Source organism: Dromaius novaehollandiae, chromosome 24 (assembly GCF_036370855.1).
Source record: "Dromaius novaehollandiae isolate bDroNov1 chromosome 24, bDroNov1.hap1, whole genome shotgun sequence".
NCBI lineage: Eukaryota > Metazoa > Chordata > Aves > Casuariiformes > Dromaiidae > Dromaius > Dromaius novaehollandiae.
This window is the reverse complement of record NC_088121.1, coordinates 2,168,320-2,179,005: the sequence shown is the minus strand read 5'-3', so window position 1 is coordinate 2,179,005 and position 10,686 is coordinate 2,168,320. Positions and strand designations below refer to the sequence as shown.

Genomic DNA, 10,686 nt, shown 5'->3' with positions numbered 1-10,686 from the left:
CTTCATAACATCGTCAGACTACGTTGCCAAGAAACTAGTATTCTGTTGCCATGTGAAAAACTGTTTGAAGCTGTAGCTCCCATTTTCAGAATTAAAGGCTTTTAAAAATAGAGGGTCTTTTACCCTTTCTCCTACATAACACTGTGCCTGTTTATGAACACAGCCTTTGTTTACCTGAGAGATACATATGCAGCATCAAGCAATGTGGGGCACCAAACTATAGCTAGGAGAATCAGGTGGTCTTCTTCCGAGTGCAAGAATGCAACAGTTCTGCTCTGTGATTTGATGCGTGGGGACATAAGTTTCCAGATATACAACTGAGGCTTTAAGTTTTTGAATATGGTAATAAAATGTTAATTGTGATATTTTCTATGATCTGCGATGAACAGGTGACCCCGCTGTTGAATCCCAGGGAAAAATTAACTCATAATATATTTGAAAGTTACCTTATAAGCCTGTCGGACTCCTCCATTATCTGCAATATTTTCTCCTAATGTGCTTATTCCACTGACCTGTAACAGAATAATCATTCATTTAGTCTATAATCAGTAACTTCAGTCACCCTAAGAATCACAAGTTGAAGCACAATCATAAACCACAGATAGACAGTCACATCTGGAACAGAAGGCAACAGTGACTTTGTGCTAGGACAAAGAAAAGAAAGAATAAAAGTAAATAATAATTAATAGCTTTAAAGTTGTAGATTAGAATAGAAAATATAAGAGGAAACACCAGGTTTTTCTCCTCCACCCTCCCCAACCTAACAGGGTCTTTCAGTAAAGCACACATAGGCCCAATTCACCATTAACCCAATTGCACACATATATTATTGTTTTTCTAGGCTATATTAGCATCCCTGATTTAGGGCAAACAACCTTTGTATTGCATTTCCAGAACACTTATCATTTTAGTATTTGGGGCTTTATGCTTACTGTCTATAGAGATTCTCCATTTTCATTCACTTTTTTTCGTATTAAAATCCAGTAGCGTGGAAGTGGTTGCTTTCAAAGGCAGCAGCCTGATAAGGCTGGAAAGGATGTTGATGAAGCAGGGCAGGGAGATGCCCTGATTCAGCTTTTACTTTGTTTCCTTTTTCTGAGTCTGAAGAAGCAATATGGAGAACATTTCACAGCAAAATCCTGCTTTTAAAAATGTAACTTGATGTTCTGCTATTTAGGTTTACCTTTTCAGCAAAGCATTCTGGAAAAAAGTAGACCTATAAATATGTCTGCTCAAAGCCAGCTGGGGTAATTGAGGCTGAGGGTGTGGATCCCCCTGATCCAACAGGGGATTTTAGCATTAGGATTAGACCTCAACTTAAATTTATAGCTTCTATCTGTAAAAACCTTTGGCATCTCTCTTCAGAAAATTTATTTTAGCCTTGTTTTCATATTGTGTCAAGACAATTGTTTCAAATCAGCCTTTTTCTAAAATACAGTTTTGTTTCCTTTTTTTTCAAAAAAGGAAGCTTTTACTGTCTATTTTACTCAGTGGCTAGCACTGAGATGATTCTTTCTAGCTTTCTCTTTCATCTCTCAGTACTTTTTCAGAAACTATTATTTTAAATACTAGAGAAATAGGAATCTGTCCCTCACTACCAAATTGAACACATTGTCTTTCTCTTATTTTTTTTAGACAAAGCTATTTAATTGCTTTAGTGAAGATAAGATTAGAAGTTTTTACTTCAAATCATAGTGGGAACTACTGAATTATCATCTTATCTCTAGGGACTAGTTTAAACCCTGTATTACAGAATTTGAACCAAGTGTTTGAAGCTCTGTTGTTTTCAAAACCAGCAGCAGCTTCTGCTCCCTCTGAATGTTCTAAACAGTACTGTTCCTGGGGACTATACTTGCATTTTGTCCTCCAGCCAGCTCCCATGTGTAGTTCCCATACTGATAAACCATGCAACGAGACTGCTCCTTGAAATGCATAGCCGAGAAGTTGCTCCACCAGTCAAACATATTTCCATCTTTATCAAAATTCCGACCTGTATGTGAAGTCAAGAAAAGTGGAAAGCTTTGAATGACAGCATGTTCTCTGAATCTGAGCAACCACTCTTCTACAGTAGCACCTGTTTCCTTTTAATGTTAGAGCTACATTTCCTCCCACTCTTTCTTCCTTTGATTTAGCTGATTTAATGCACCCTCTTGTATTGTCTGTGTTCCAGAGATTTACCAGAAATGTTTTTGGTAAGGTTGGTATTGCTACAGGATAAGGGAATGGACTAGATCACTTGTGGTCCTTTCATTGCTGCTCTCTATTTTTCTATCATTTCCTCTTCAGTCAGCAGTCCTGACTTCACTTATAGCACTAAGGCCTAGTTGTAGTTTCAATTAGATTATGCAAACATCATATAATAAAATTCACCACCTCAAGTGTCTAAGGTACTTATTCTGTGTGTCCATGTGAGCAAAATGAAGATCATAGAGAAATAATGACTTTGCCATGAGAGGAGAAAGCTGGAAGTACAGTTCTGGTGTTGCTTTCTCAGCCATGTGGTTAGAGCATACTTCTTACTTGCTATGGATCTAGATTCCTGAGGCTATATTGTGTGCTTATATATAAGCTGCACAAGCTTAATTAATGTAAAAATATTCAACAAAACTCATGTATAAGAAATTACTGACTTAAGGTATCAAAAGCGAGTTTTTGCCCAAAACTATTTTAGATAGTGTTCTAGAGGAATGATGAAGTCAATTTATTTTGAAAGTTTGGGTTTAAAAAAGCCTCCTGCGATTTTAAGACACTACTGAACAGCTCTTCTATCCCAAGAATGCAGTTCACACACTTCATTTTATTTTAGGAGCTAGCATATCTGCTTGCACTGACAGTATTTCTGGTCTAATGATGTGGCAAAAGTAACAGGTTTTCCTAAGAATTGTCATTAACTCAATTTATTTTTAAAAATCTGGTCACTTCTTGTGTGACCTGCTAAGTTCATGAAACATTCACTGCAAATTGTACAAAAGAATGTTAATACAGTGTGATTGCATTGTTCCCCGATAGTGACTTATTGGGCATCTGTACATGTATGCATGCATACTTCTGTCACAGCAGTGTGTAAATTTAATTTCCTACAGAATAATGAGTGCAATTGTAAAAAGAGTATTTCCTCGGATATCTTCTCACCGTTGTCATCAAAGCCATGAGTAATTTCATGCCCAATAACCATCCCTATTCCCCCAAAGTTTAGTGCTTGTGGTTGATGTTTGCTGAAGAAGGGAGGCTGTAGAATCCCAGCAGGAAAAACTGCAAAGAGAGAGAGAGAGTGTGTGAGACAGCTTTATTTTTGCATGGTGGCAGACAGTTTGGTTGTTCGGTTTAAGGATCAGGAAAGAACCTAAAATATGAGGTGACTAAAGACATCATCATGTCTCCTTACGTGAAATTGTTTCTCTCTTGGTAAACAATGACAAGTTATTAGTGGTTTAGTTCAGCACATCTGGAACTACAGCATCTGCCTGTCTGAGAACCAAGCATCATCTACATTTCAGCTTTAGCCTAATTTGGTATATAATGTATGCTGAAGTGAGTAAAAAGCAAAATGTTTAGTAACTGTCCTCTGAAAATATGTACAGTTTGTGTTTTAGAGGCATTTTATAGGGAAGCTAATGGATGTTTTATTGCTTTATTTTGTTTATGTTAAATAAAGGTTAGCAATCATATGCAGGTCACCAGCAATACTCAGTGTGTAAAAACATGCTCAGCAGTAATGCGTAAAGACTACCAACTGCACTTGGATGCCACTCTTGGATGGGGGGGAAGGGGGGAGGAGAGGGAAAGAAATCTCTCTTCCTTCAGCGTACTGAAAAAAGCCTCAAAGAGAGTCAATAGGGTTTAGTCTTCATCCTATATAAGTAAGATGAAATGCAAACAAGCTTCTAGAGAAATTAAGATGCAAACACTTCATTCTAACAAGACATTCTCTAAAAAGTGAAATATTGAAATTATATAGCAAATATTCCATTCAAAGACACAAGGTTTTTGACTATATAACAGGTTTTATCCATGGGGTAGTGGAGTGTAAAGCCAGACAGATTCATCATGTCTTACCATGTCTGAAGATCTTTTTGCCTGCTAAGAACAACAGAGGTCAGGCTAGCAGCTCTGCAAAATCTCACATATCTGACATCCTGTCTGATGTCCTGCAGGTTTCTTTAGTCTAGTGTGCCTCTTATCAAAATAATTTCAGTTCTGTCTGTACAAATGGCAAACTGGGGAGCTGCTCACATGATTACCAGGAATGTGGAAACATGAGTATAAGTAGCTCAGAATACACTGTGAGCACATACTAGTGTCTGAAGCTGGCACTCATATAATACCAGTTAGTGTCTCAAGGTCTCAAACATAAGGCTGTTTCAGTTACAGTAGATGAACTGTGCCTGCCAGGTCGAAAAAAGCTGAATTTTCATCAACAAAGAAACTGCTCAAACAGAACAGCCTGTCTATCTTGCTCTGAATTTCCATAAGGGCAGAGGCAGGACTGCCTCTGGGTAGCAGATTCAAGCCCTTGTGGTACAACAAATGATTAATTAGTTCCATGCAGCTGTTAAAATGGTTGTAAACCTACCTATCTGGTTCCGATTGGGGGAATAGAATGCATTGACCACTGCAGCTCCAATTATCCATCTAAAAGTAAATATTGAATGCAAGTTAGCCATGAATTTTTATAAGCATTCTTTTCATTGAGTTATTCTTGTTCAAAATTGCAGGTTGCACATAAGGAAAGGATTGGGGTAAGGAAGAAGGATGCTACTGGACACAGTCATAAAGAGATACTCATACTAGGAAATAACTGAGCTCTCATTTATTGAGATCCTTCATGCAAGAGAAATCCAAGTTAAAGCAAGATATATTTTTGTGTTTCAGTGTTGAATAGCCACATTAGGGTGAAATGTGGTAGCTGTTTACCAGGTCATCTAAATGCTATGGGAGAGAGGAAATGAGTAATATTACATTCAAAACAAAAATTGGCATTTAGAGGACATTTTGAGGGGCAGAAGGCAATTACTCAAATTGGAAGTTAGGACCAAGCTTATCTGTTGAAAAAAATATCAATTAAAACTGAAAAATCATAATCATTGCAAATCTGCAGTCAGAAATACGCAAGTGTCTATCTATGAAATATCTGGATTTCAAATGTAATGAGTATTAACTTTGATAAGTAATTTTTGTTTGAAGTAAGCCACTTTGGGAAACTCTCTGTATTGGCTATCAGATAATTCTTTGTCCTTGGTCTTTCTCTCCCCTTCCTTCTCTTCTGTGCACCTCAAACACTCACAGCCAGGCTGCTTTACTAAACAGTTCAATAACAGTCTGAAGTCCTAAACTCAGGATACATGTTCAGCAGCATTAACATAAGACATTCCTCTTCCCACACCTCTTGTCCTTACGGTACCTTGTGGTGTGCTGGTTGCTGTATCCACCATTATCCTGACATAACTGCTTGTGCACTGCTCTGGAATTGAATGAAGTTCCCTGCTTAAAAAATACATAGCATGTTCATGTCTTTCAGGAGTTTTTGAAAAGCTGTTTAAAGCCTGGACTGTCTAGCAAAATAGAGAGGATGGCTTAGCACAGCCTGGGAACAGGAATAAGTGGCAGGAATAGGTCATTCTGATACTGCCACTGAAATAACACATGCACAGAGAGGCAGCAGGAATCAGCACCTAGGTTTGAGGGGGGCCTTGGGAAATTTTCAAGACAGTTTTGCTCTGAAAGCCAGTCTGTTGTCAGAATACTTTCTGTCTTGGTCCATAAGCTTGCCTTGGCATGCTTGACATGAAGTATTTGTAGCTGGCTGGGTAGCTTGCAGTAATTAACCCTTCCTCTTCTCCCTATGAAAGAAGGGTCTATGACTGTGAATAACGGCTTCTTTTTCTTAATTGTAATAATTAGCTAATAGCATCACCAATATTAGTTGTACACTCTCCTTCAATTTAATTAATTAAAAAAAAAATCTGGAGTGATAAGTGGTTTTATGTCTTCTTGGGGAAACCTTTCAAGCCTCTGGGTAGACATCTCTAGAAAGCTGCAGATCATTATATGAGAAAATGCAAATTACTGATATTTGACATATCACCAAACTACCAGGCAAAGGCGGCCCAATTCAGAGCTAAGAGAAAGCCATTAAAAGACTCCTACAAACATGCTTTCAACCACATCAGACTGTAAAAGGCACTGCTGATCTAGAACAGAGTTCATGGATGAATAAAACCAAGGTTATGCAAGAATTTTTGCCATGAAGAGCCTTGGGGTTGGTTCAGTCAAGTAATGAGGAAGTATAAAAAAAGTGCTCTCTTGTTCAGCTGACTGATCAGAAAACTCAAAATGTGAGCAACAGTATAGACACTTAAAAACTTCCAGTTAATTACTGATGAATAATTCACCAAGAGTTAACACCACCATCACAGGAAGAGGGACAGAAAAGACAAACAGGCTTTGCAACAATTAACTTGACCAGTGCTTCTCATAAGCATCACATAGGCTTGGAGCAACACATCTAGTTGGTGTTAGCTCCCTTGCTTGTCATCACAAGAGTCTCTGTCACTAATGCATTCAGCAGTAGCTTTGCTAGATAGCTGTGTTGGAGGTGTTCAGGTCAAGATACCAATTAGACTAATAAAAATTCAGACTGGCTAGCTCATAGCTCAGAAATCAGGTCAGATTGCAAGGCATTTGTGGTTGAACATGCAAGTCAGGGCTTCTGGATATATTCCTGCCATAGACTTGGCAGGAACTCATCTACATTTGAAGGACTGGAGGGGTGGTCCTGGTGAAGCTGTGCAGTAATGCTTCTTACTGGCTAGCAATGCCTACTCTTCTCTTTGGAGCTGTTTGTTATAATTTATAAACATGCTACTTTTATTTGATTGTTTTAAAACAGAAACAAGCGCTAGCCTAAGGCTCTGTCTAGGAGTAGTGAACTGTGAGGCAAGAGCCAGGCAAATACAGGCACAAGACCTAAGATTCACTCAGGATGCATTCAGGGAGTCAAAAAAGGGATCATGAAACAGCCAAAACTGCACCTATGACAATCAGTTCCTGAAAAATACATTTACACCTTACTAAGTGCAGACGGTGAAGTGATTGGCTGGAAATGTAGCTATTTAACTTGAAGTGCTGTATCACGGGATGCTGCAAACTGAAGATGGTCCTGAACTGGATACAGTGCTCAACTTCCCCAAGATTGGACATATTTCCAATAGAATTTTGGCCAGAGTATTTTAAGCTTTTTTTCCTCCTAGTTATTAACTTTAGGGTCGCCATAATACTGGTTATCTCACCTCCTCCTTGCTGAGTTGCTGGAAAGACCTGTCACTGCTTTTGTGTTAAGTAACTTCAATGCAATATATGAATGTGAAGCAGCTTGATGAAGGATTAGAGAGAGTGAGAGAACTGGATGAACCTTACTGCTACAGGCAAGCGAAGAACTGTTTAATTTGAGGAAAAAAAATGATTAGGAAATTTAGGGAAAAAAATAATTAAGAGATCACAAACATAAGCATTCTCAGTTATCCACAGCATATTACTTAAACATATTAACCATTATTTCAGAATTTAGGATGTGTATGCAGTGTGCAGTCTGGACACTCACATATCTTGGTCAACTCTCTCTCGAAGTTTCTTCAGGCTCTTTTGGGCTCCAGCTCTCAGGTTTTCCAGGATGTTTTCAAAGTAGTTGTGCTCACTGAAGTTTAACTGAAGAAACAGATAGCCCAGTAGCTTAGTAAGCTGTGTTGAATGAGGAATTCCTTGTGCCACTGAATGCATCTTCTAAAAATGTTTTGATTGCAGTGTATCACTTAATAGTCAGCACTTCACAGGCATTTATTTATAAAACATTCAACACAATCAAGTTTGTATGCTGCCCATCCATTTGGAAATGACAATCACATAGGTATAATTCAAGTAGCAAGGCAGTATGTTTATGTTATTATATGCACTTACTGAGGTGCACATAGCATACTTACATTAGCATATTCCTGATCTAATTTTTCATTGTGATCTTCCAAAATATAATCTGGATAGCCAATTTGTTCTTTAATTGCCATTGCCTAGAAGAAAAGAGAGTTTAATTTTTTAAAGTTTCAGTGCATATAGTGGTTCAAATTCCTTTTTACTGACCACCCACCTGTTTGTGAGAATTTGGATGCAAATATCTGTTGTACTCAAATCTTGATAAAATGCACCTTATTGCCTAGTGAGACACTTTTTTACATGGAACAAACAGTCTTCCTCTCATCTCCAAGTGAGTCTAGCCACTATGGCAGACCTGCAGATGGTAAAGCACCATACGACAGGACTTGGGCTTAACCCTCATTTAATGCCTCTTCTCTTGCTATTACAACAGTGCTGATAGTCCTAAACTCAGTGAAAAGTTTGCTTTGGGAGACTGGATTAGATTCAGTTGTCATTTTAGTTGATGCATTGGGCATCATTTTTCTCCTCATTTCTGACTTGGTTCAAAAGACTCATTCAAGGAAATAAGAACATTTGTGAGCTATTAAAGGATTAAAAAAAGAAAAAAGGACAATTTAATAGGATAATGGATAACAAAGGATAATGTCCATAGAATGCTAATGTTTTTTCTCTCATTTGAAGAGGAACTGGGAACAGTGATACTACAAAATTCCAAAGATTTCATATTCACAACAGAATACTGAAGTTTCTTGTTATCTCTGACCTTCTCACGAGCTTTTTCTTTAGATGTTTCATCCATCCACTGTAACTCATCTAGGGTCTCAATGAACACTTCACGGATTTTGTCTATTAAATCTCGGACCTAAAAGAGAGGCAGTAAAAAATTAATCATTTACTTGCTATTTTCTCCAGACACAGCTAAGGAGGTGAAAGGCTTCCTACTGAAAGCTGATCTCCCCATATTCTTTGTTCTAGAATATGGTACTCAACATTTAAAAGAGCATCCCAAGTGTGTTCTTATGCGTTGTAACTCCTGGCTGAGGGACACTCCTTTATTTGTGAGATGCTAACTAGAGGTATTAATATGGAGGCAAGGGAAATACTGATTGAAATAGAGCAAATTAGTTTTTGGAGTATATATTAGTTTTGGGGTTTTTTTCAGGGAATTTGACCAAAGTTACATGATCATATGGTTGCCTATATATTTTTGTTCTTGATGGAATATATTGTGTACTGCAAAAAGTGGAGGAGTATTTTTCATAAGTGGAAAACATCCTGGTACTGCTGATCAGAATATTGAACAAAAGGAATTTGCCTCCAGCCCTGATGAACAGTAGCTTCTCTGGAACATATAACAGGACAACACGTTGGGTTTTTTCTGTCATCATATGGCTCTGTTGGTACGTATGCCGGGAGAAGGGGTGAATAACTCCCACAAATATTTCTTATGAGTTTTTACACAGATGTTCACATGAAACAAGTAGCGGTAGTTCCAGAAACACTGGCCCTGTAATGTTCAATTTCTTTTTGCCATTCACCCGTTGTTACCTTTTCTCTTGTGAACTGTCCCAACAGCAAGCTTTTAGAAATGAAGAACCCTGTGAGGAGGCAGCTGAATGGATTGTGCACCCCACAGCCTGAGCCCATGGTTCTTGCCATTCAGAATGACTTGATTACAGATGCCTTTGGAAACTATACTCCACATCTTCAGTGTATATAAAGGAAATAGAAATGCATCCTGGAAGATCTGGACAAGGTCCTGGGCAACTTGCTCTAGGTGACCGCACTTGTGCGGGGGGGGGTTGGACTAGATGAAAAGTGTACAATAGAATGAAGGGTAAACTACATACCATCCTCTTACTCTCACCAGCAAACGTCTCCCTGACATACAGTGCTCCCACTGCATTCTCCATGTTGTTGTTGACATAGCTCACACACTCCCTCCAGCGGGCTTCCTCCAGTGTTGTCCCATAAAGTGCCTGGAATATACAACATCATAGCATTAATTATGCCTATACAACTTTTTTTTCCAGATCCTCTGCCAAGTCACTGCCTAAAGAGGAGGCTAACCTAAGACAAAGGTTTCCATTCTTGTGATTGCTATTTTCTCAGAATTATGTTTTGGGATTACATGACATAACCATATCATTGTATTGACAAGGGCTGGATTTGGTGACTGAGAGAGTCTCTTTCAGTACTATGCTCTACAGTCTCTTTAGGAAGAGAAAAGATACCTTCCTGTAGCTGGCCCGAGCATCCTTGAAACGCTGACTCAGGCTGCTGACTCGATCAATTACCAGCCGCCAAATGAGGTAGTTCTGGATGGTGCTGTGTGGGAAAGCAAAGCTGACTTTAATTCCCTTTAAAAAGCAACTCTAGTGCAGTCAGTTGGAGAGAAATCTTAATTTTGAATAGAGATGACAAAGCAAGCAATTGCTGCCAGTCATCAGTTTCATAGCATCTACAGGTGTCTGCTGTTATTAGCACAGGCTGGTTAACTGTGAAGGCATCCAGACTGAGGACTGTGCTCCCTGGTCTGTTCAGGGACTAAATTTCTTATTTTTCCCCATTTTTTCCTTCTGGAGTGTAAAAAGAGCTAAACCCCATGCCCTATTTTTTATTCCAATGTAACCTTTTCTAAGCATTCACCAACTAGATGAGATGCCTAGTACATGAGATCTCAGGAGACATGAATGGAATTTTTCTTCTAGTGCCCTTTGGAGAAAGGGAAGCATTACCCCTGTTTTACAGTGAAGTGGT

General features: G+C 38.6%; 1 protein-coding gene across 4 annotated transcripts in view; it reads right to left on the bottom strand.

The window, feature by feature from the left end:
- Positions 1-10,686, bottom strand: part of MMEL1 (membrane metalloendopeptidase like 1) — a 33,398-nt gene that overhangs the window by 6,232 nt on the left and 16,480 nt on the right. For 3 of the 4 annotated variants that reach the window (XM_064525419.1, XM_064525417.1, XM_064525418.1), the window contains exons 12-20: positions 10,161-10,254; positions 9,777-9,905; positions 8,690-8,788; positions 7,977-8,060; positions 7,601-7,779; positions 4,574-4,632; positions 3,133-3,252; positions 1,857-1,990; positions 447-512 (exon numbers count right to left, since the gene is read on the bottom strand). In XM_064525419.1, the coding sequence (XP_064381489.1) occupies positions 447-512; positions 1,857-1,990; positions 3,133-3,252; positions 4,574-4,632; positions 7,601-7,779; positions 7,977-8,060; positions 8,690-8,788; positions 9,777-9,905; positions 10,161-10,254 (964 nt within the window). The remainder of the gene's footprint in view (positions 1-446; positions 513-1,856; positions 1,991-3,132; positions 3,253-4,573; positions 4,633-7,600; positions 7,780-7,976; positions 8,061-8,689; positions 8,789-9,776; positions 9,906-10,160; positions 10,255-10,686) is intronic. The other variant, XM_026096552.2, reaches the window with a different exon arrangement.